The sequence below is a fragment of the Bidens hawaiensis genome, unplaced genomic scaffold (assembly GCF_021521415.1).
Source record: "Bidens hawaiensis isolate Kalapana, Puna unplaced genomic scaffold, B.hawaiensis_p1.1 tig00051732_1, whole genome shotgun sequence".
Classification (NCBI taxonomy): domain Eukaryota; kingdom Viridiplantae; phylum Streptophyta; class Magnoliopsida; order Asterales; family Asteraceae; genus Bidens; species Bidens hawaiensis.
In genome coordinates, this window is record NW_027499297.1 from 1 (window position 1) to 25799 (window position 25799).

Sequence of the window (25799 nt, forward strand, 5' to 3'; positions counted from 1 at the left end):
TGGAAAAAGTTGATCAAAGTTGGCTATTTTGGGATTTTTTCCTTTAACAATTCAAATGCCTTTTTTGTACGTATTTTCCTTTAAAGGATCAGGATCATGAGAGAACCTTTTTGAAATTGAGAACTATGAGAACCATTTTGGACCACAAAAAACCCAAAAATAAAAAAAGTCATAAAATAAAAAAAAATCAAAAAGTATAAAAACCAAAATTCTTATTTTATCATCCCGGTTTCATAAAAAAAAAGAAAAAAAAAACTCGGTTTAGCTAAATTATATGCACATATGTATAATATATACATATATGTATATTTACATGTTTTTTTTGTACACATGTGTATAATTTAAGATAAATGATACTGTACATATGTGTATATTACGTAACTAAAGATTATATAAAATTATACATATGTGTATAATACGACGTTTTTTTATATTTTTTTATTGAAACCGGAATGAAATATAAGAATTTTGGTTTTTTTACTTTTTAAAATTTTTTATTATTTTTTGTTTTATGATTTTTTTTATATATATTTTTTAAATGTGTTTTTAGTGGACCAAAATGGTTCTCAAAGTTCTCAATTTGTAAAGTGTTCTCTTAGGATCCTTATCCTTCCTTTAAATTTCATCTTTATATATTCAATGATAGATGTAGATCGGTTGGTATCAGAGGGAATGTGAAGATTTGGGATGGAGACCGCAAGGTCTCAGGTTCGAATCCAGTCCCAACCGAGTTTTACTACATTAAACCTTTGGGCGACAGGTTTTCTAGAACATTAGATGTTAGGCTTGGGCTATCCGGTGTGTCTGCGATAGCTCGCATATGGAGTCGTCATTCGTCATTCGTTTACCCCGGTTAAACTTGAAGATCAATGGAAAGGAAAAAAGATAACAAGCATATGGAGTCACCTTTTATCATTTAGTTATCCCAGTATTAAAAAAAATTTAATTATTATTATTATTCTTTTCTTCTTGACTTTGTTTACAATTTGAAAAATTAAAATTTAAGGAAACATAAAATATAATAAAGTAGATTCACTCTATTTTAAGGATTCGCTCTTTTTAATAAGGGTTTAATGTATGACATTTACATTAAATTAATCGGTTTTTTAATGTTAACAAGTTTTTATTAATTATTATATTTTAATTAGAGGTACTCGCTTGTGGTCTGAAATTGAAATATGAATTGTGCAGCTATAACAAAAGCTCATTTAAGAAACAGTTTAGCCTGAATAACTTTCTTAAGCTGAATTACTGAATTGTTGGATAGGTGAACACCTAAATAGTACTTGTAAGATTTGAAACTTTTTTTATTTTCACAACATTCTTTTCTCGGATTGCAAGTAACTTAATGATATTAAATCAATACTTACAATGTAGAGTGCTTTATCTTGTATTTTCTAAACAAAAAGAAACATTAGTTGTATAATTAGCATCTAATACCTTGCGTTTATGTTTGAAAGTAAAAGACAACCAAATTTAAAAAAGAAAAACAGTAGATGCACTGGATTTGATGGATTTGTAAGAAGAGTTTCACATATATGATTTTCCTTCTTATAGATAACATACGAGTCTAACTTTATACCTAAAAAAAACACAAATAAGTATGATGAAGGTACTTGAACACGAACATCCACTGAAGCTCATTGATTTGCAGATGAATGATGAAGATGTGGAAGAATCTGATGAAGAGGAGGAGGAAGAGAAGTCTATGGTTGAACAAGATGAGTTTGTATGTACATGTAAGCGATGCGACCAACCAATCAACGAGTACTGCATGTACTATTATAAATGTGTAGATGATTCATGTGATTACTCTCTTCATAAATTTTGCGCAGAGCTCCCAACAACATTAAAACACAAATCAGATCCACATCCTCTTACCCTTGAAATAATCCCATACCAATGGGAATGCTCTTCTTGTGACGGCTTACACAAGCCTTACGAAGTAAGTTATATATGTTTTCCATGTATTTGGCCCATTGATATAGGTTGTGTCACACCCCGATTTAGGGCCTGGGCGTGTGACCAATAGTTGGTACATGTTTTGTAAATACATCAGAGTTGCGGGTTATTTTAGTGGAAGACTTTGGTTGAATAGAATATTAATTTATTTGAAAACTTCTCGGATAATAAATACCCGGTGTTTGATTTATAAAGCTTGTGGAAATACCGTTTGTAATATATTAAAAACTGAGCCATCATTACCTTGCGAGCATCTAACTCCATGAATGTCTTGCTACCTGTACTAATATGTATTTCCTGAAATGTGGGGAAAAATACGTCAGCTATATGCTGGTGAACACGTATGACTCAATAAAACATTTTGAATGACATTATAATACAAATGTAGTTTTCTCTACAAGCTCAGCAGAAGCATTTCTACTTCTGGTCTATGTACCACTGCCCTACACACACAATTGTTCCCGAGCCACGTAGCCTTTACTGGGAGACTAGTTATGACCATTAGCCCACGGCCACGTAGCCTTGGAATGATTAGGCTGAACGGTTATGTTTGGATCCAGCCACATGTGTATTCGGTCTGAGTTGACTTTATTTTCTACTTTGTATTATAAAGTTTTAGAGATTTCATAATCTCATGTAGACATTGATTGACTCGTTAAGACAAACACCCGTTCGTCTCATTGAGTATAAATATGTTTGACTGATTAAAAAGGTTAACGTATTCACGTTATAAAAGGTTTGAACGTATTCACGTTATAAAAGGTTTGAACGTATTCACGTTATAAAAGGTTTGAACGTATTCACGTTATAAAAGGTTTGAACGTATTCACCTGTGATTGTCTGTTCTGAATGATATGGTGATCTCGTTTGAAACCTTGACTGTGAATGAATGATTGATTGACTGACTGATTGATTGATTGATTGATTGACCTATAATAAAATAGGTATATAAATATCCGGATCGTCTATTGATCCGGATATAGACCTTTAGTCTGGTTTAAATAGCTTTAAACCTTGATTGATCATTTGTTTGAATGAAATATTTAGACTTGTAGTCTCTTTGTTTAATTACTAAATCATATGTTGAGTTTCTTCTTCATGAAGAAACATCCATAATCTGTTTCTTCTTCAAAAAGAAACATTCATTGACTGCTAGTATTGAATGTAAAATCTTATGTTTCTTAATCATAAAGAAACAATGTTTTTACTATATTCCTTGTGTATGAAACGCCATGTTTCTTAATCGTTAAGAAACTATATCTTGACTACATCCTTATGAATGAAAAACATGTGTTTCTTAATTGTAAAGAAACATTACTATAACCCTTTGAATGTTTAAAAGCTTATGTAAACATAATTATGATCAAGGTTTGGGCTATATCCCTGACTGTGGTCTAAACCATAATAATAATAATAAAATAATGACTTAGGCAGAACCCCTACCTTACACGGTTATTCGAAGTTCTATTACTAAGATTGATCGAGCAGCACTTCCACTCTCTATCGCGTTCTAGAGCTTAGACTGTTGGAACCTTAGAGCTTGGCACGAACTTCAAGGTTGGCACGCAAAACGAGGCGACATATGGTGTTCGTAGTGTCATGCACGTACTTCGAGATAGATTGTCAGGTTATTCTCGTGTAGCACGCACTTCGAGGTATCGTTGGTATATGGCACAGATTACGAGTGACGATTGTCGGGTCGGGGCACGGAAACCGAGGTAGAGAGAGTAATTGTAGAGAGAGAGAGTGAAAAATGTGTGAGAAATGAATGAGCCGTAGTCCCCCATTTATAGGCTGATTTTGGGTCCCATCGCAGTACGCGATGGGTCCTCTTCCTTGGCCGTCGCGTACCGCGACGCCACCATTTTGCATGGGCGCCACGTGGCCTTCCCTGCTGCCACGTGTCACCTGATTGTGACACGTGTCCCTGAGTCATCACGGTCCATCGCGGTACGCGATGGCCGTCTTCTTGGACTCATCGCGTAGCGCGATGGGTCCCTGAATAATTTTTTTCATTTTCAGTCTTTCATCTTTTGTAGCTTGTCGCTTCTGGCCTAACTCCCATTGTCCAAAAATACTAAGGCGGCTCGCGGCGATGCGAAGTGCAAAGTGCGCCATCAAAGCGCCACATTGCGCCCATCGCCCCACGCCCGAGCCCGTGCGCGTCGGGTGCTTCGCACCCTCCGTTAGGACCACTGGGTGCATGCTAGGCATATAAGAATATTATTATGGAAAATCTCATCTTATAAAGAGCTTCCATTTTTTTACAACTTTCCATGTGGGATGAGTTTTAATTTTCTTATTTATACCCATGTGGAATGCTTCCACTTTCTTACATCTTTCAATGTGGGATGGAATTTCCTTATTCCATATCCTTAACTTTATTTATGGAATATTTTTATTTCCTTATAGAATGGTTTATTTTCTTTATTTGAATTTTCTCATTACTTATTAGAGAATAATTTGATTCTTCAACTTTACTAAGTTGTCAAATTTGGACCAAAATTTTGGGGATGTTACAGGTTGTGCCATAGAACCGGATAAAAGGAGGACCCATCACCCTAGCCACTCACACCCACTAGTTTCTCTCGTCTCCAATCCTATTTTATGTTATTGTAACGCTTGTGGGACGAAACATAAAGGGATATTCTTTCTGTGTACCACATGCCCTAACTTCACCATACACACTGATTGTGTCTTCCAACCAAAAAGTTTGTTAATTCAACATACTACAAATGGTATTTTTCATCATACACATCCACTCACCCTTTATTATTCCTTCCCAGAAACAGAACAATCAGATAAATATTACCCTACATGTAGAGTATGCGATGGTCGTTTCAACCAGAAAAGGAGAAATCTTTGGATTTACAAATGCGAAAAGTGTATTTACTATGCTCATTTGAATTGTGCAACATCAAGAAATGAGTCATTTATGTCCATCTTGTCCGTAAGTAAGTAACTAATTCCATATGTGATTTCTTCCATATAGTTATTTCCAAGCCTTTTTTTCAATCTTTCAGGTAGAGTTCAAACGGTTTATAATTTTGAAGATGCCGACTATCCTCGTATTGTCCATCTACCATTTCTTGATCAAACTTACAGCATACCTAGAAAACTATTTTTCAAAGAAATTGGACACGCAACTTATGACATGGCAAGGGTACATCATCATGAGCTAATCTTAGTTGATACAAAATGCATAGACGATGCAAGCTCCTCCTCAAATACTAGCTCGTTGATGACCTGCCATATCCCAATGAAAAAGATAGAACTATTGTGCAATGGATGTGTGAGACCAATCATGGAGATTCCTTTTTACAAGTGCGGGGCCAATAGTTGCAACTTTGCTCTCCATGAATGGTGTACTCGGCTACCAACTAAAGTAGACAACCATCCAGGTCACCCACAGCATACCCTCTATCTAATGTCAAATGCCCGAGATGATTTTTTCAACATATTTCGTTGTGATGTTTGTCGCTTATGTTGCAACGGATATGCTTATGGGTGTGAAGAATGTGCCTACTATGTTGACGTCACTTGCGGGATTTTACCTGAAAATATCACACATAAATCTCACACAGATAATCTTATTTCAATAGATAAGGAGATTTCCACCAGGTATATATCTTGTATATCTAAATGTTTTATGTGTAGAATATTTCGATAGTAAGTTGGGTTAAAGTTGCCGTATGTGTGATGTATATATCCATATAGAGTGCGCTTTGTTGTTGACCGAGACAATTAGACACGCTTATGACAAGCATCCCATGAAGTTGAGTTACGTCCCAATTGAAAATCACAAAAGTGAATAGTTTTGTGAAATTTGTGAGTACAACTTAAATCCTAATTCTTGGTTCTATCATTGTGGTGAGTGTGCTCAATCGGTGCATTCTGCTTGTGCTCCTTTAATACTTTGTTGTGAAACAGAAACCTATATCCACTTTCATAGCAAAATTTACGAGTATATAAATATCAAGTTTGGGAGCATTTATAAGATTCATGGTCACCCACATCATCTCTCATTTGTTCAAGGGATTGAGAGTGATGGCCAATGCAGTATGTGTCTTATATTCTACAATACTCGGTGATATTTAAGTGCCACAAGTGTAAGTTTGCAATTCATTATGGATGTTGTTGGAGGTTGAAGAACAACTTATGAAGTTTGTGGTCTCATGCTTGAAAAACAAGAGATGGTCTATGTCTATATCTTCACTTACACTTCATCACTTATGTGTGTGTACTTCTTTCTTTTATGTGTAACAAATAATTGAACTTGACATGTCTTGTATTTGTTTGGTTATCGAGAGTGATTCAAATATCTATTGCTTCTTTTATTATGATGATGATAAATTTGTTAACTTGTATAGCCATCACAATTTTCATTTTAGAATTTGGGTTTCAACTTGTACCCATTAGATTTTGGGTTTCAACTTTCGTAATATGTTTACTGAGAACTAACTCTGGTGTGATTGGTGATAAGGTACAAATCGACTAGTTATTGGTGGTGAATGAATATGTCCGAAAGCGTGGTGGTGTTTCTGCTGGTGATGAATGATTAGATAAAGAGTAAATAAGACATAATATATCGTTTTTAATTTGTATACAATTTTCTAATTTATTGTAATCGTTTTTGAATTTAATGGTAAATTTCCATCTCTATAGTTTACGAAAAAAAAATATTAAAGAGGCATTATCGTCTTCTCATATAAAATTTAACATATTAACGAATAGCGTTTCAATTTTTTTTTTCTTTTAATTGAAGAAAAAACCGAAGCTAGTAAACTAAAAATAAGTCCAAAAGAACTATTTAACTTGAAGAATTATTATTAGAAAAATAAATGAGCCATAACATTAGCTCAAATGTCATGGGAGTAAAAGCACAAACAAGTTTTATCATGATGAGTTTTCGGACAGAGATGGGGGTCTTGGCTACCAACCGTTGTCTATGATCGCGAACATATGGGTTGTCTTTTACCAATGTGTTACCTTGATTAATCGCTAATTCCCACTTCACTGATTAATTTTGGGCTAGTTGGCTATATTAATCGGTCAATGGTCAAATCCGGTCAAAATCTGCGGTTTCCGGCGAGATTCCGACCAAAATCAATGGTTTCCCGCGAGATTCTGACCAAAATCTCCGGTTGCCGATGAGATTCCAGCAAAAACCAGCGAGATTTCAGTCAGTTTCTAACCAAAATATGTTTATGTGTATATAAAACTGAAAATTACATATAAAAATGTATGCGTGTATATATAAAACTGAAAAATATACATTAAAGTCTGACCAAATTATTTTTTGTCCTCAGTCCACCACCGTTTGATTACCAACTAATAATTTTTACAATACCGACTAAAAGCCTATTTAAGTAAAATAATAAAAGAGATATTTTAAGAAACCATTTTAAAGTACAACATAAGTTAGAAAAATCTAAAGATAGAGACAAACAAAGGGACACCAGATTCTTTAGATACATGTCTTTGTGTCTTGTATCAGATCCTTCTGATTCCATCAATAATATATACTTTGGCCTGCACTCTTATTATATATTATAATATATATATTGACAATCTCTATGATTCATTCTTCTAGTGTAAAGTAAATTACGAGGCGTTGACATTCAATAGTAAGGTGAATCAGTAGATGGCTTTAGATGAAGAATCACCGCTTATTGAAGAAGCTGGAAATGAAAGCATAATTATTAATCATGGCAGAGACATTCATATTCTCAGCTGGGCCTTCTTGTTGATTTTCTTGGCCTATGGTGCTGCTCAGAATCTGCAAAGCACACTTAATACTGTCAGTTTTTTTTTTTTTTTTCAGTAGTTTTAGTTTTACTTTATGTGTTCAAAATTGATATGATAGTGATTGATTTGAATTTGGAGAGTAATAAATTAATAATGTTTGACCTAAAAATCATAGTGCTATTAATTAAGAGCACACTGTAAGCTGTTATAAATCTCAGCCAGTGTTGTAAGAATCGGGATTAATCGCTAGTCGGTGGGTTACTGATTCATTTTTGGCTAATCGGTGCAAGTAATCGTGCAAATCGCTAATTGTGTTTAAACCGTTAACCCTAGTGGTGTTCGACGAGTTGAATTTCGAATTTTGAAATTTTGAAGTTGGATTCGAATTCGAGATAGATTCGACAAATTTGATTCGAACTTATAATAGCTAATTTGAAATTCGATTCGTATTCGGTCAAGAAAATAATCTATTTTGATTCCTGTTTCAAAAGCACTGCAAACTTTAGTGTTTTAACAACAAAAATTACGAGTTTATAAAAGAAATAAATAATTTAAAGTTACAACATCCTAAATACTCAACCAATTATATGAATTAATAATCAAAATGATGAACTTCCAACCTTTAGTCTTTAGAACTTAAAAGACTTTTGTATGTATTTTTTTTTTATAAATATGTATATATAATACAAATAAAATGTAAAATTTGAATTCAAATTTAAATTCGAATCGAATTTAAAATCATAGATTCGTATTCGATTCCAAATTAGATTACTAAATCGAATTCGAATGATTGAAAACCGAATTCAAACCTTCAAATTCAAACATGATTTATAAAGCAATCGAATTGAATTTCGAGTTCCTCGAATCCGATTCTTATACTGAACACTTCTAGTTAACCCCAATTATTGGTTTTTCTCATTTGTTATGTTTAGCTGTTTACATATAGTTTTTATGTTTGAAGTTTGAAGCATACTATGTGAACTTTGAAGTATGTATTTGAACTTTTATATGTAATTTTTCAATATTACATATAATTTTGAAAAATTACATATAAAAAAATTTCAATCCGACTAGCGCCTAGCGAGTTCTACAACACTGATCTCGGTAGATGTTTTGTGTTATTACAGGATGGAGATCTTGGAACTATTTCCCTTGGCATATTGTATACATCTTTCACAGTTTCGTCACTTTTCGCCTCTACAGTTGTTAGAAAGCTTGGATCAAAGTATGCCTTGCTGTTGGGTACTACCGGTTACTGGCTCTACATAGCTGCAAATCTTAAACCATCCTGGTAACTAGCATTCTTGCAAACACAACACCATTATCTGTTATGAATCATATTCATATGAAATTCATCTTAATAGGTATACAATGGTGCCAGCGTCATTGTATCTCGGGTTTGCTGCTGCTATTTTATGGGTTGGTGAGGTATGTATGCATCTTTACTTATTAAGACTGGCTAAGTTTTACGGATTACTGTTTAACTATGTGTTTGTATATCAGGGGACATACCTTACATCAACTGCAAGGAGTCAAGCGAGTGATCACAAGCTACACGAAGGAACCGTAATCGGCCACTTTAATGGAGAGTTTTGGGGAATTTTCGCTTGTCATCAGGTGGTGTTTAGACTGTTTTAGTTTCAAATTTTGAGTAATACTGTTAAAGCTATCAACAGATAACTAACTTCCTTTTGTGATGTACTGTCAGTTAGTTGGAAATCTTTTGACTCTTGCACTGTTGAAGGATGGTGCGGTAAGCATCTGCACCTACAAGTTTTTTCGATTAATTGGATTCTAGTTTTTAACAAATTATTTGCAGGAGGGAAGTACGAGTGGCACTACATTACTTTTCACCGTCTTTCTTGTTAGCATGACTCTCGGAACGATTCTAATGACCTTCTTAAAGAAAAGGGACGGTGAAGAAACTGAGGGAGAGAGGGATTCGTCTCTCGGTTTGTATGCATTTATAGTATCTTTGTGGAAGCAAGTAGTAACACCTTTGTGTGACGTGAGGCTGTTATTGGTCGTCCCACTTATAGCATTTTCTGGTCTACAACAAGCATTTGTCTGGTAAGTGTACATAAACTTATGATGCTGTTATTGTAAGTACTAATTTCATTCTTTAGTTAAACATGCATATTATGATCTGTTATTATAGGGCAGAATTTACTAAGTATTATGTTCAGCCATCTCTTGGGGAGTCTGGTGTTGGCGGTGCTATGGCTGTATATGGAGTTTTTGATGCAATTGTGAGTGTACTGAAGATCATATAAATCACAATTTATGTCACATTTTATTAGCTATTTTATGTTCTTAAACTTTATATTTAGTTTACTGACACCCTACAGTTAAAATGTATCTCAGTGTTCTTTAGCTGCTGGTCGGTTTACATCCGGTCTCACATCTATCACTTTAATTGTTTCTGGTGGAGCCGTTCTTGAGGGTGGTATATTCATCTGGCTGCTAAATTACAGGTTAATATACATTTATACCGCCTTTGTGTACAAGTTAACCTCGGATCTCTAAATATCAGTTTCTGATTCTTCAACTTTTTAAATGTTTGTCAGTGAACCTACCGGTGTTTTACGCATTCTATACCCGCTTCTCATCGCAGCAGTATTGGGAATTGGTGATGGTGTGCTCATGACACAGCTTAACGCTTTGCTGGCAATGCTCTTCAAGCACAACATGGTAATAACCTTTCTTATTAATACTTACACGCGATAATAATAATAATAATAATAATAATAATAATAATAATAATAGAAACACATATCCTAACGCCATTTTTATTGTTAAAATGAGCAGGAAGGAACGTTTGCACAACTGAAGCTTTGGCAGAGTGCTTCAATCGCTGTTGTATTTTTTTTGAGCCCGTACATCTCGCTCCAAGCAATGTTATTGTTTATGCTTGCTGCAGTCGTGTTGTCATTAGTCGGATTTCTATTTCTCGTGCTTAAAGTGGAAAAGGTGTTCTCCAATCATGCTTCATAAGTCTCCACCGATCAAAAACCGGGTGCTCATTCTTCCTTTTTTTCAGTTGTTTATTTATCTTTCTGTTCACTTGTGGCAACTGTTTATTCCTCTTTAAGCAGTTATATTTTTACATGTTTGCTTATAAATATGTTGATTTTTGTATGTTTATTCGCCTTGAATCAAAAATTGTAAACAGAAATGGTCTCGTTTGATTTGAGACACTAAATATATTATAGTGTGATTTAAAAAAAATATATATATATTAAGTAACCATTCATATATTTCAAATATAACATAAAACAAACCGCATTACAAGGAACAAAGTTAATAATATTAGGAGTGCTGAAGAGAGTTGACTAGGTTTTGACTGTAGTCCCAGAGCTTCTTGGCCAATTCGGGATCGGTTGCGAAGTTGCTTGCTGGATACTCATTGCAGTCTAGAAAGTATTTCCCAGTCACCCCTTTTAGGTCCGGGTGCGCTGCTACATAGCAACTCGTTGCCGCACCCTATACACAATAAATAAATAATTATTTTTAAATATCTAATTCAAAATGAAAATATTATTATCTAATTCAAAATGAAAATATTATTGTAAGTTCGATATTTTGTTTTTCGAACAGTACATGTGGGACAGTTTTCCATAGGAGAAAAGTGAACAGCTTAAAATTCCTGCCAAAAGTCATACAAAACTTCATTATCACCAAAATCTTGTTTTGGACAATTTTACCCTCAAATTATATAGCCTTTTATTTATATTTTCACATAATATGAGGGTAAAACTGGAAGAAACAAAATAAGTTTAGATGGTGTCCGAATCACCTCAGTTCAATCTTGCAAAGAAAAGTTTTATATTGTTAATATACTTACTTATACGCAGGAATGAGTGTCTCATGAGGTCTGTCATTATTAATCCCGGGTGTACTGAGTTAATTGTAATATTAACCCCTTCTTCCTGCATTTTAATTTGAAACAAATGAGTTCAATTGATATCATTGACAAAATTGAACATGAATATATACATACGTTTAGGCGTCGAGAGAGCTCATTCGCATGTAATATGTTGGCTAACTTGGACTGCCCGTATGCTTTTTTCTCAGAATAGCTGGTTTAGGATTATACAAAGTTATTAACTTAATTAGCCAACGTTATAAAACAAATATCGATAGATTTACCTGTCTTTATCGTTGATTTTATCAAATATGATCCCTTGTTCATACGTGTAGCGATGAGCTATAGATGATAAATTTACAATTCTACCCTCGATTCCAGTAGTTGCAGCGGTTTCCTTCATCTTATCAAGTAGTAGGTTTGTCAAGTGAAAGTGACCTGACAGCATTCATTCCAAGTATTTAATATTTGTCTTAGTAATAGTGATATAGATTTAGTGACCGACCTAGATGATTTGTCGCAAATTGCATCTCTATCCCGTCTTGTGACAGTTGGTAGGGGCAGAACATCACACCGGCATTGTTTCTGCACATTTAGAGGTTTCATTTTTTTAATATATACAAACATATGATTACCATCATTATGCTATTTCAGTGATAATCTAGCTTCGACTTTTAAGTAATAAAAAAGTGACGACAAGTAAAAGATTTTGAGGGCTTACATCAAGATGTTGAGTGGAAGATTAAGAGCATTGAAGGTCTGAACAAAGGCGTTAACCGAGTTGAGAGATGAAAGATCAAGCTCGAGAACATCAATCTTGGCATTGTCATTGTTTTTAAGGATGACGTGTTTGGCTTCGTTTGCAGCAATGGTGTTCCTTGCAGCTATGATCACATGAGCTCCCCTCATTGTTAATACTCTTGTTGTCTCTAACCCAATCCCACTTGCTCCTCCTGCACAACAACATAATACATCTCATTTTTTTTAAAGCCCAAATCATTAGTTACATGATCAAGAGGAACCACATTGGCTTCTATAAAGTTAGAGAGAGGTATATTTAAAAAAAAGGCTTTTGCATAGGTGTCTCATTAACAAACATATGAGTTGTACACTAACTACCAACTAACTTGATGGTTACCAAAGGGTCTTTGGTCTAGCTATATCAAAGAGTTGGATAAGACTATCTTTTCAAGAGGTGTGGGTTCAAGTCCCGTAGTTGTCAAAAAGGTGTAATTTATGAGTAAAATGAGAGTGAGTTGTTAAAAAATAGAAGCAAAAAAAATAAAAAAACAAAAATTATAAAGAAAAAAAGTGGTGATGATGTAACGGTTTTTTCTAGTTTTTGGTTTCTCTTATTTGGTGGGTTTTAGGTGTTTTTAAAGAATGAATGTTTGTCTAATGTTACACTAGGCACGGTTTTGAGTGTTTTTAGGTCTCTTTATTGTGGATGATCTTACAGTATGCATATATGTTTGCAAAAATGCTTAATTGATTGCTTGCATGTACGCGTGTGTGTATACGTATAAGTCCAAATTGAAAATAAGCATAAAATTGGTATCCCATTTACCAATTTACCCTAGAACCAATCAACCACTTGTAAATAAGACATGAATCGAATCGCTTCTTCATCTCTAGACCCGACCACTTGTAAATAAGACATGAAACGAATCGCTTCTGCGTCCCTAAACTTGTCAACCCTCCCTTAAGGTCCTTTTCCAACTTTAATATTAGGTTCAAAATTATGCACTTCTAGTTATGATTATAGTTCTGATTATGCCAGATGTATTTTGGGCTTAAGAAAAAGCCTTGCATTCAATATTTTACTTTGAAAGTAGTTGGTTCTGCATTAGTCTATCAAATATTCGATCATCTACTATACCGGGAATGTTAATGAATCTGATTATTGCAGTTCTTCATATACCTTTTTTAAGGGTCTATGCCTTAAAGTTATGATATAAAACACCTTTTAGATAAATAAGTATAAAGTGAACCCGCGTGTCAATTTGAATATATTCGTTTAGCTAAACGTGTTCATGGTTTTGACTCGAAACCGTCTTGACTAATTTAAACCTATGAATTTCGTATTGACTTATTCCTTGAAATCCAATCTTAGGTAAAAGCTATACTATTTTGTTAAATTTAAAAAAACTTTAAGCAATTTACTAAAAAGAGTTGATCGAGCTGGCTGATGAATATTGACGATGGTGCATGGTGGTGACAACGTGATTTCTATTGCAAGCTTTAAAGAAACACAAACCATGTCTACAACGTGAAAGGTCTAAAAAATAATATTATAATGTTTTCTAGCTAAAGTATAGTTAGAAAGTAGCCATAGGGGTGTTCTTCGGGTTCGTTTTTCGGATTTCGGGTTCTTTGGGTTTAAAAGTTTTAAATCTTGACCCGAAAACCAACCCAAATCTCTTACGGGTTTTTTGGGTTCGGGTTATTTCGGGTTGGGTTAATCGGGTTTCGAGTATCCTATAAACAAATAAAAAAATCAAAATTTTTAAAAAACTACAATGTCAAATTTAAAACAACATATTCTTTTTTGCTTGTAATGCAAATAATCAAATAATAAACCAACATAACTTGATAATACAATTCAATATGAGTAAAACTAGCTCGAACTATAATCGTCTTCAATCGGGCGTGATTTGGTTGTTCAATTACAGTTGCTATTAGTAATAAATGGAAAACATAAATTAACCAGAAACAATCATAACTGCTAAGACTTAACCTATTATACCTAAAAATATATTTAATTTAAAAACTAAAAGTTTATTCAGGTTGACCCGAAACTTATAAATCAAACCCATGAACTAACCCGAATTACTTCGGTTCGGGTTTCGGCTAGTCTTTTCTCGGGTTCTGGTTTTTCGGTTGGGTTAGTTCGGGTACGAGTGACAGCCCTAAGTAGCCATATAGAAAAAACTATTTATTGCGACTACCAGGATTAAATTTGTTAAGTAGCCATATAGAAAAAACTATTTATTGTGACTACTAGGATTAAATTTGTGTGTTGCGACGAACGTAAAGGGTTTTTTTGGTTTTGATGTACTTGCTATAGCAAACTAAAAAGAAAACCCAAAGATATTATTGTAATATAACCCTGAGGATGTTGAGTAACTCGAATTAACGGTAAAGTAAACAAATAATAATAATAATAATAATAATAATAATAATAATAATAGTAATAATAATAATAATAAATGAACAATAGACACGCTACTATAAACATTTGAGGATGAGGTGATTATCTTTTTACCATTAGGTACAACTTCATTTTTGTAGTTATTACAATTTATAGCAAAATATATGTAGAAACCTAACTATTTAAGTAATCAATTTCCTATGTAACTAAATTCTCAAAATAGTTTTTATATTATATGATTACATATTTACTGTATTTTATATATTTTTATTAAAGGCAAATTGAAAATAAGTAATCTCACCGGGCCGATAATAATTTCATTTTTAAAACTCAGGTCAACGATCCAATCTTTGGATTATTTTTCCCTGAATGGACCTCCGTCAAAAAACACTTAATGCCGTTAAGTGTTTTTCCGAATTTCAAACCGATGTTTTAGAGCATTTGATCGGAAAAAACATACAAGTCGGCTGATGTAAAACTTATCTTGAAACGGTGATTCAAATGACATGATTTTTGTAATTGGAAATTCAAACACCCGAATTGAAACATTATTTCATCATTTGGATCATCTAGATAAGTTTTACATCAGTCGACTTGTATCCTTCTTCAAATTAGAATTCGGGAAAAACAAACTTAGCAACGTTAACTGTTTTTTAACGGATGTTCATTCAGAGAAAAATAGTCGAAAAGTTTGACCGTTGGCAGGGATTTTTAAAGGTGAGATTATTATCGGCCAATACACAAACTGTGAGATTATGTATTTCTAGTTTATCTTTATCGAACCTTCAAATCTATATGATATTTAACCTGTGTATATGTTGACGCGTTTGTGTTCCCCGTCGTATGACACATACACCCGGTCAAGAATCCGGTTAATTGAGCCGACCCGAAATTCGAACCGGTTTGAAACCGATTATGTAGAAACCGGTTTTAAACCGATTGAATCTGTATGTTCGGAACCAGTTTGTAATTTTCTCCACCAAAACTGGTTCCAAACCAGATGACCGAACCGAAACCGGCCAAAACCCGAACCGAAATCGATGGTACCCAGTCAAGAAACCGGTTTCAACCCGAACCGAAACCGATCATAAACCAGTTTTGACTTTTGTTGACCAAACCGGTTTTGAGTTTTAAACCTATTTGTGCACCTCTAGTCACGAAAATGTCATTTTTTTTCTCTTTTAAATGGTATTTCCAAAAATATAAGTTAGCTGATTCATGATTATTGTATGATTCCATTTACTAAACTAATAACACATAGAGATACATATATATGATAATAACACATACAATGAAGCATCAATACTTATTAATATCATCAAAACATATATCATATATGATGTATATTGTGTATATATAATTGTATACCTGTGATGATAATAGTGAGATTGGAAGCATCAACTGAATCAGTGACTTGTTCTGCTGTGGATGCTGATCCGAACCCGCTCGGTCCTGGCCATCCTGATATCAACGATAATATTCCCATAGTTATTTTTAGACCTGGATTTTTATTTCAGCTTTGTGTGAGAGAGAGAATGGTTAGATGAAATATGTAGATATGTATATATTGATATCATCTTATATGTATTTATTTATATATGTACACGGAAACTAGAGAGAGTATGACGATGGGTTTGGAAGAGTGGGTGTCAAATGCATGATAGTAAAGCGGTGAATTTATTACAAATAACCAACAATCAATTCTCATACATTTTTAATTCTTTAAATATTAATTTAATAATCGTATTTAATTTGTTTAAAACAAAAAAAGGTAGTGGCGTGTACCGGTGTTGCAGCCCTTTGTAGTCCAATTTTTATTGTTTTATTATTATTTTTAACATACAAACACAACATATGCTGACGACAAATCCATGCCCCCCTCCATGTCGCCCCACATATCACGCCGGGGGGGGGGGGGGGGGATTTGCAGCCTAATTACATCGCCCAACATTCTCAAATTTGTCGCACCACCTCGTTGGGCCTTATACAAATTAGCTTTTAAAGTCAAATAGGAGATTTACCTTTTGAACTCCAAACTTCGAAGTATATGTTTTCGTACGACAGACAAATCTAGAAAGATGGAAACTATTAAAATGAACGGTGTTTTTATTTCGTTTGGTTTTATACGATTTGCATAGTTCAGTCGAAACCGTAACCAAACTAAACCAAATACCAGCAGTTCAACGCTGGCTCACTGAGTTGAATGCCTGAATTCGAATACATTTCTCGGTTTTAACCATGTAAATCTAATAACTTGTTTTTTTTTGTTTTTTTTATTGTTATTTAATTTTACATATTTTCTTTTACCATTATTTACTATCATGTTAGGTTGGGCTCAACAATACCTGGGCTTTGGGTCAAACTAAATGATACTCCGTAATACTTAAATATACTTAATAGTTTTTATTCCATATTACGAGTGCTGTTTTATATTACTCGTTTTTAATATTTATATATTTTTTTGGGTTTAATTTTATTTATTATAATGAAATTTATAATATACTTAGAGTTTGATGATAAAAAGGTTTCACAAATAACTAAGATGTTATAACCCAGTTTAAAAGTTATCTGGGTTTGTAAGACCCAAGACCCGCTTATTTTTTTTACTATAAAATTGTTTTTTAATTATAAATAATATTTAAAAAAAATCATATAATAATTTTGAGTATATCCTATTTTATAAGATTTTCACATCAATACTTTGGTGAGAATAATTTTTAATTTAATGAGATGTTATAACCCGTTTAAGGAATATCTAGGTTTGGTAAGACTCATACCCGTGAATTCGGGTTAAATGCATGAGAAACCTCAATTTAAAATCAAGCAAATCTGATGACTCCAAAAAAGAGGGAGCGACCACATCGTAACACATAAGATTTTTATGTTTTCGTTTATATATATTGTAGATAGATCTATTATTCGGGTTATTTGGTTTAAACCAAAAGCTGAGACTAATTCGGTTTCGTTTAAAAGTAAATCGTAATAGATTTTTTGATTCGGTTAGGTTTGTATTTAATTTGAATATTTTTCACTCAAAATTAGCAAACCAATCCAAATACCAGCAGTTCACAGCCGATTTGGATTCGATTACTATTTGATTTTTGGTTTTGACAGAATAAACTTAGTTATTTATTTTCTGCTCTTTCAGTCCAAAATTAGAAGAGAAACTGTTTTTTTTAATTAAGTATTCTTTATATTCTTTATAAATACAATATGCAATTATCCACTTATCTTTGTACAAAATATACTCGTGTGAGCCTAGCCTAGCCCCCTTGGATGTTTAAACAAGATAAACGCCACGCTGCCCCTACCCCCTTTGGATAGTTAGGGTTTCGTCCCTAAGAATCATAATAAACTCAAAAAAACGTGTACCTTATATCTCCATACCTGTTTGATAAATATCTTACTATTCACGTTTATCAACAAATCAATCCTATATTGTACTAAAATATCAACTACAAATATTAAGTCACTAAGTCAAGAGATCATCAGCAAATGTTTGTAAGTGGTTGAAGACTTGGTCATTGATGGCATTGTCTTTATCTTTTATTCTTCTTGGACATTATGAATCTTAGAAAGACTTGGTCATCTAATAAGTTTAAAAAGATTTGGTAATTGATTGCATTGTCAAGCTATTTATAGATTGTCATGTCGTCAATGTTATTCATTTTAATATAAATAAGAATCAGTTTGTCTAGGACAGGTTGAAACTGGGGAAGAATACTTGCATGTGGAGTACAAAAGCCAAATAATTATTCTTGTGATCGATCTTACGTTTATTTTCAAATATGACTTCAAAGCAAGCAATATTATCATCTTTCTCTCCTTCTCATATTTTCTTTTATTCTCTTGTTATATTTCTAGCTTTCACCTCCATATCGGCTTCCTATGCGAACAATGAGACGGATCATCAATCTTTGCTGAAGATTAAGTCAATGATCACTCAAGATCCATATGGAGCTCTAACCTCATGGAACGACTCCCTTCATTTATGTGATTGGACCTATGTCACATGTGGGAAGCGGCATAGAAGAGTGACTCGTGTAGCTCTGAATTCACAAGGTCTAGAAGGCTCCTTGTCTCCTTATGTAGGGAACCTTAGCTTCCTTCGTGAGCTTCGTCTCTATAACAACAGATTTCAAGGATCCATTCCTCAAGAACTCAGTCGTCTATCCAGGCTACGCTTTCTTAACCTTGGACTTAACAAGTTTAATGAGGTCATTTCAACTAACTTGTCTGGTTGTACTAGTCTTGAAACACATCTTTCCTATAACGAGCTAGTTGGAAGCATACCCCCGGAAATTAGTTTCCTCTCCAAACTTACTTATCTCTCACTTACTAATAATAAGTTAACAGGTGGAATCCCATCTTCGTTAGGCAATATTACATCAATCGAAGGATTTTATGTTAACATAAATCCTTTGGGTGGGAGAATTCCAGGCACCTTAGGCAATTGGAAAAGCTTAAAGCAAATTTACTTAGGTACCTGTAATTTATCTGGAACCATCCCTCGTTCTCTTTACAATCTTTCGATTGTAACTCATTTTAGCTTGGCTAATAATCAATTGACCGGTAGCCTTCCTCCAGCCATAGGTGCAATGCTCCCTCGTCTTATATTCTTTCAATTAAGGGATAACCAATTGACCACACGCTTTCCATCCTCGATATCTAATTGTTCATGATTGAGATATCTTGATATGAGAAACAACATGTTTAGTGGGAAGTTGATAATCGACTTTGCAAAACTAAGAGATATTTATTTCATAAACTTAGGTGGTAATCTCTTTGGAAGTAAAGAAGCTGATGAAATGAAATTTATTGATTCCTTGAAAAATTGCACCATACTAGATACTCTAGTTCTTTCTTATTGCAAGTTTCAAGGAGAGCTCCCTAGATCAATAGGCAATCTTTCTCATCAACTTACTTATTTATATTTGCATGAAAACCAATTACATGGGAACCTCCCTAGTTCACTTGGTAACCTAGTTGGCTTGGAGATGTTATCATTAGGATATAACCAATTCACAGGAAACATACCCTTATCCATTGGTAACCTTAAAAATTTAGAAAAACTTGGATTATTTAATAACCAACTTTCTGGGACGATTCCTGATTCCATTGGGAACCTATCATCGTTGATCATACTTGCTCTATCTTCAAACATGTTGGAAGGAGTTATTCCATCAAGTATGGGAAATTGTCAACATTTACTAGAGTTATATCTTAATGACAATAAACTTAATGGGGAAATAGCCGCACAAGTTCTTCAACTTTCATCTCTATCAATAAAATTGGATCTATCTCAAAATAACCTATCTGGTTCACTTCCACTCGAGGTTGGAGACCTCAACATGTTAATTGATCTAGATTTATCTGATAATAATCTATCAGGTAAAATTCCTAGTAGCCTTGGTGGTTGTGCTAGTCTTTCAAGGTTGTCCCTAAAAGGAAACTTATTTCAAGGTATGATACCACCATCATTAAATTCCTTGAGAGCATTGACGTGGCTAGATATTTCTCGTAATAACTTATCTGGTCAAGTTCCTTTTTTCTTAGAACGGTTACAGTATTTGAACATATCATATAATGATTTTGAGGGTAGAATACCAACTACAGGTGTGTTTGCCAATGCAAGTGCATTCTCGGGCTTGGGGAACAATGGGCTTTGTGGTGACTCTACTAATCTTGGGTTACCCGTATGCAAGGAGACAAAGAACCATAGATTGAGGTTTCCTATATTTGTAATTATCATTTTAAGTTCATCAACACTTTTCACCATAATATGCTTAGTATATGTTTGGTGTAAGAAGAAAAGCAAGAGTGAACCGTCTCAACCATTACCGGACTCACGAATCTTGAAAGTTTCATACATTCAACTTTTCAAGGCCACAGATGGGTTCTCCGAAGCAAATTTGATTGGGCATGGTGGGTTTAGTTTTGTTTATAAAGGAATCATTGATAATAATGATGATAGATTCGTTGCTATCAAAGTTCTACGTCTTCAAAATCAAGAAGCTGAAAGAAGCTTTATGAGGGAGTGTGAAGCATGGCGGAACATTCGACATCGTAACGTATTGAAGATGATAACTTCATGTTCAAGTGTTGATTTTCAAGGAAATGATTTCAAGGCTTTGATATATGAGTTCATGCCCAATGGCAGTTTACATGATTTGTTGCATTCAAGTGAAAATATTTCAAGACTCAACTTTCTTCAAATAATAAACATTCTTATCGATGTTGCGTCTGCACTTGATTATATTCATAATCATTGTCTTCCACCTGTTGTTCACAGTGACTTGAAGCCTAGCAACATTCTACTCGATGATGATATGGTAGCTCATGTTGGAGACTTTGGTTTAGCTTACATTCTTGGAACAACTTCATACCAAAACAACTCAACTGGAATTAGAGGAACAATTGGTTATGCTGCTCCAGGTAAAAATAGACTTTGTTATTTAGTTACTCACACTATTACCTTTTCTTAAGTAATTGTATATTAATTGTAGAGTATGGTCTCGGGAGTGAGATGGCATGTACCGGGGATATATACAGTTTTGGAATATTAGTGTTGGAGGTAATGACAGGGAAAAATCCGACTAATGACATCTTTATTGAAGGCCTTAACATTCATAAGTTTGTTTCCATGGCCTTGCAAGATTGCGTAACCAATGTTATTGATGTTAGCATTCTGAATGTTTATCAAGAGATTGAAATTTTTATACAAAATAAGAAAGAAAATGCAAAGAAAATAGAGGAGTGTTTGGCTTCAACAATTAATATTGGCGTGTCATGCTCTATGGAATCCCCACAACAACGGATGGATATCAGAAAGGTTCTACAAGAACTAAAGCATATTTCGGATACACTTCGAATGTTTGAGGTATAATGTTTAGCTTCTATTCGCTGGTCGATAATCAAACTGCATCTTGAAGATGGTGTATTGTGCATGTCATCTTTTTTTACTTTGTCAAACATATTATTTTGCTTAACTTCATGTCAATATAAATATACGAATTTCTTGCTGCAATAATCAAAGGTAATGTGTTCGTACAGTTACAATTTAAGTTGCTACCTGAATTTATTTACTTTGTGTTTTCTTGAGTTAGGGCCAGATAAAAGACAAGTTAAAGCTTAGGGGCTGAAGTGCAAGGGTTGAAAAAGTTCGAGGGCTAAATTGCACATTCGTTAAGATCGGTTTTTGAGTGATTTTCTTTTGACTCTCACTTCATGTTGGTCTTGGGTCTAGGGTTCCATTCAAAAATCGACGAAGGAATTAGGTTTACTTTTTTATTAAAAATAATAATAAATTTTAATAAATATGCTCTCTTTATGTTGTTTCAGCTTTGTTCTTAACTGTAACACTTGAACAACTAAAGCCGTCAGCGTTTGTTAAGGATTCGTGTTCGACATGGGTTTCTTGAAACATATGTTGCACATCTCTTTAGGCGAACACGCCAGCCTCCTAGGATACAATATGTACTGCTAGATATGGCTCTCTCACCAAAGATGCATGCTAATTTTCATCATTATGATATGAAAACTAATTTGTTAGCAATATTAGCTCCAAAGATGAAAGATGTAACAAATTCCTATTAGAGTCACCCAACTTTAGCAATATTCATTCTAACCACTCAACTTCGAGCATCCATATCCAATTCATCTTAGCTTTGTTTTAAACACTGTTTAGTTCGTTATGAAGCACTCACAAAGTATCATAGAACTCGAAAATAATTATCTATATACCACATATATAAATAAAATTATTTAAGTCCAAAATATGAAAAGTTAAGATTATTAAAATCCAATAACCCTATTAAAAATGTATATAAAAAAAGGTTCCTTCATGGTTAACCATAAATCTCCAACAACTCCGGATTTTTAACATTACGCTCTCTCATAGTTAATTTATTTTCCATAAATCTCCACCCCCCACCCCCCCTAATGCACCTCTATTGTTACTAGCATCCATATAATTTAACTAAAAAGATCATTTTAGTTGAATATTAAAAGCCAAATTAATAGTTGAAAATGAAGTTGATTTAAAACACCAACAAATTTGAAGATCGTAAATTCAAGTCCATTACATAATAGCGCTAAAACTTAGACCATGTGTAGTTGATGAAGTATATACGAGGATATTTTACGTCATTTGACGTCTCGTTATAAATGCAGTTAGATTTATATAAAAACCATTGGTGTGCATCATTATCAATGCTGTCCTCCAATCCGTGTCATTCTCTCTCTCTCCCTAAACCAAACCAAAACATAACGTAAAAAAAAACATTACCACCTTTAACACCTTTCACGCAGATCCATCCATCCTTCCATCCAACCGGTCACACCGCCGATCACCGGCGTAACATGGCGGCATCACGGCGTCTCCGTGACCTTCAATCACACCCATGCAACCGGGTCTGCGTTGACTGTTCCCAAAAAAACCCACAGTGGGCCTCCGTCTCCTACGGCATCTTCATGTGCTTAGAATGCTCCGGCAAGCACCGCGGCCTCGGTGTTCATATCTCCTTCGTCCGCTCCGTTACCATGGATTCATGGTCCGAAATCCAGCTTTGTAAGATGGAAGCCGGTGGAAATGAGAGACTCAATAGCTTTTTTAACCAGTATGGGATCCCCAAGGAGACTGATATTGTCGTCAAGTATAACTCCAATGCCTCCTCCGTGTATCGTGACCGGATCCAGGCCTTGGCCGAAGGTATATATGTGTTGTCTGTGTTTAGGAGATGTTATTTGATTATGTTTCGTATGATATTATATTACTAGGAATGTTTAGGAGATGTTGTTTGATTAGGTTTCGTTCATAATTATATCACTACGATATTATTTTATTAGTTGTGTTGTAGAACTCATTAGACGCTAGTTGGCTGGTGGGTCCTGATTTGCAATTAATTGAGATTATATACACACACAAATAGTAGACAGGTTTTAACACCTCCTCAATCCATTCACGACTAAAATCGCCAAGATTTAGGGCCGATTTGGAACGATTAGCAATTAATGTTGTTCAATTACGAAAACTTTAATCAAAACTTTATTTGATTATGTTTTGTTCCTAAGTGGCGTTGTGATATTATTTTTATTAGAAATGTTTAGGAGATATTATTTGAGTAGGTTTTGTTTGTAATTAGCCTTAGGGCTGGCATGGATGAGACTCGACATGATAAGACACGACACGATTGCATGTGTACGATAACTAATAGTGTAAATTTTTTTTTCAAACACGAACATGAACCTGTTTAGAAAAAGGTTACACGACATGACTTGTTTAGGGACCTATATAGGGACATGATAAATTTCACATTTGTAGTCAAACAAAAGTTGTCAAATGTTCATAAAAGTCCTAATGATACATAATCCTTAACACGTACGAAACAAAAATCCATAAAAGTCTAAATTTAAATCGTAACATCCACGAACGGGTCATTGACAGGTTAACATGTGTTTAACTTGTTGACACACAAATTTAAACGGGTCTTAAACTATGTTTAAAGCACGAAAACTGTTAAGCCCAAACCCAAAATTGTTTAGCTTTGTGTCGTTTCATGTCATGTTAACAGGTCCATGTCAGAAATTGACAATGCTGATTAGCCCTAATGATATTATCTTGTTAGGTATGTTTAGTAGATATTATTTGAGTAGGTTTCATGCATAATTATCACTATGATTAGGTTTGATTGTAATTATGCTGATGATATTTTATCACCTGTGGTTAGGACACATTATTTGATTATGAATGTTTAGGAATTTGGAGATATTATTTGATTAGGTTTCGTTTGTAATTGTTATATTATTAGGTAAGCCATGGAACGACCCGCCGGTGGTGAAGGAGAGCCCGAAAAAAAGTGGTAGTGATAAGAAACCGCCTATGCCGGGCGGTGGTGGGGTTAGAGTTAGTAATACTCAAGGAAATGGTGGTTGGAATGACAATTGGGGTGACATGGATGATGAAAGTTGTAGATCTCCTGATAATATGAGGAGGAATAATACGGTTGGGGATTTTAGAACCGGTAGTGGTGGCGGCGGTGCGCCTGCTAGGTCGAGGTCTACGCAAAGTTTGTCTTCGCAGTCACAGTCTGAGGTTTCTGCAGTAGGAAAAGAGGAATATTTTGCAAGGAAGATGGCTGAGAATAAGTCAAAACCGGAAGGATTGCCACCGTCGCAGGGAGGAAAGTATGTTGGATTTGGATCGTCCCCTAATCCTGTGCCACGTAATGATTCTCAAGGCGATGTGTTCTCTTCGGTTACTCAGGTACATGCAAGTTTCTTGAAAATTTATTATATATCATTTCAATTTTCAAGATTTCATTAAACATGTTTGTTTGTTTATATAGGGACTAGGTAAGCTGTCTGTTGTTGCTGCGTCTGCTGCACAGTCAGCGGCTAACGTGGTTCAAGCGGGCACAAAGGAACTCACAACAAAGGTCTTTCGTTATTCGAATGCAGAAATATTCATATTATTATTATGATGTTCAAATCTTTTCATAAACAGGTGAGAGACGGTGGCTATGATGAAACGGTCAATGCTGTGACTGCAAAAACCACTGAAATCGGGCAAATGACATGGGGAATCATGAGAGGCGTTATGGCATTAGCTTCGCAAAAAGTTGAAGAGTACACGAAAGAAGGCGGGACCAGGACCCCCAGTAAGAGCGATGATTGGCGAAGAAATAATAACCAAAGTGACGCGTTTTATCAGGATTCGAAAACTTGGAGTAACAACAATTGTGTCATGGTCAGTACTTCATCGGGTAGGACTTATAATGTTGGTTCGAGTGGTTGGGATGATTGGGATAATGACGGTCATAGAAAGCATGCGGGTGATAATAGAGATAACTGGGCGGGTTGGGACGATGATAAAGATGATTATGCTGATAGTTTTGGTCAAGTGCCGTCTAATACTGGTAAGACGTCTAGTAATCAAACTGGGAAATCCGACGGAAACTGGGCTGGTGCGGGTTTTCATTAAAAAAATTTGTGTTTAAAGTTTTCCCCTTGTTGAGTTGAGTAAGGATTCTGTGTTGAAAGAAGTCAAGGTTTATAGTATACATGTACAATTGT

The 25799-nt window shown here is 34.5% G+C and overlaps 3 protein-coding genes and 1 pseudogene across 3 annotated transcripts; 3 read left to right on the top strand and 1 right to left on the bottom strand.

Annotated features, from left to right (window-relative positions):
- Nucleotides 1–7517: 7517 nt before the first annotated feature.
- Nucleotides 7518–10818, top strand: LOC143599277 (UNC93-like protein 3). The gene is made up of 10 exons (XM_077077264.1): nucleotides 7518–7762; nucleotides 8838–9001; nucleotides 9075–9138; nucleotides 9214–9327; nucleotides 9419–9463; nucleotides 9530–9780; nucleotides 9869–9959; nucleotides 10075–10184; nucleotides 10278–10401; nucleotides 10519–10818. The coding sequence occupies exons 1-10, from the start codon at nucleotides 7607–7609 to the stop codon at nucleotides 10702–10704; spliced, it is 1305 nt and encodes a 434-aa protein (XP_076933379.1). The 5' UTR covers nucleotides 7518–7606; the 3' UTR covers nucleotides 10705–10818.
- Nucleotides 10819–10945: 127 nt separating this feature from the next.
- Nucleotides 10946–16215, bottom strand: LOC143599279 (short-chain dehydrogenase TIC 32 B, chloroplastic-like). The gene is made up of 8 exons (XM_077077266.1): nucleotides 16095–16215; nucleotides 12297–12528; nucleotides 12081–12160; nucleotides 11860–12013; nucleotides 11711–11789; nucleotides 11551–11639; nucleotides 11311–11356; nucleotides 10946–11193 (listed from the first exon to the last, which is right to left on the bottom strand). The coding sequence occupies exons 1-8, from the start codon at nucleotides 16210–16212 to the stop codon at nucleotides 11020–11022; spliced, it is 972 nt and encodes a 323-aa protein (XP_076933381.1). The 5' UTR covers nucleotides 16213–16215; the 3' UTR covers nucleotides 10946–11019.
- Nucleotides 16216–18514: 2299 nt separating this feature from the next.
- LOC143599276 (receptor kinase-like protein Xa21) lies at nucleotides 18515–21744 on the top strand (annotated as a pseudogene).
- A 1225-nt stretch (nucleotides 21745–22969) lies between these two features.
- Nucleotides 22970–25784, top strand: LOC143599278 (putative ADP-ribosylation factor GTPase-activating protein AGD6). The gene is made up of 4 exons (XM_077077265.1): nucleotides 22970–23436; nucleotides 24536–24990; nucleotides 25073–25162; nucleotides 25231–25784. Exons 1-4 carry the CDS (start codon nucleotides 23088–23090, stop codon nucleotides 25705–25707), a joined length of 1371 nt encoding a protein of 456 aa, XP_076933380.1. The 5' UTR covers nucleotides 22970–23087; the 3' UTR covers nucleotides 25708–25784.
- The last annotated feature ends 15 nt before the right edge of the window (nucleotides 25785–25799 follow it).

Bases quoted from the DNA above. Each gene is read 5' to 3' on its own strand.
- LOC143599278 (XM_077077265.1), top strand. From the start codon at position 23,088: ATGGCGGCATCACGGCGTCTCCGTGACCTTCAATCACACCCATGCAAC. The intron at 23,437-24,535 runs GTATATATGTGT...TTATATTATTAG, and splicing joins GATCCAGGCCTTGGCCGAAG to GTAAGCCATGGAACGACCCG. The intron at 24,991-25,072 runs GTACATGCAAGT...TTGTTTATATAG, and splicing joins TGTTCTCTTCGGTTACTCAG to GGACTAGGTAAGCTGTCTGT.
- LOC143599279 (XM_077077266.1), bottom strand. From the start codon at position 16,212: ATGGGAATATTATCGTTGATATCAGGATGGCCAGGACCGAGCGGGTTC. The intron at 11,790-11,859 runs GTAAATCTATCG...ATCCTAAACCAG, and splicing joins AAAATCAACGATAAAGACAG to CTATTCTGAGAAAAAAGCAT. The intron at 11,194-11,310 runs GTACTGTTCGAA...TATTGTGTATAG, and splicing joins TATGGAAAACTGTCCCACAT to GGTGCGGCAACGAGTTGCTA.
- LOC143599277 (XM_077077264.1), top strand. From the start codon at position 7,607: ATGGCTTTAGATGAAGAATCACCGCTTATTGAAGAAGCTGGAAATGAA. The intron at 9,139-9,213 runs GTATGTATGCAT...TTTGTATATCAG, and splicing joins CTATTTTATGGGTTGGTGAG to GGGACATACCTTACATCAAC. The intron at 10,185-10,277 runs GTTAATATACAT...AATGTTTGTCAG, and splicing joins ATCTGGCTGCTAAATTACAG to TGAACCTACCGGTGTTTTAC.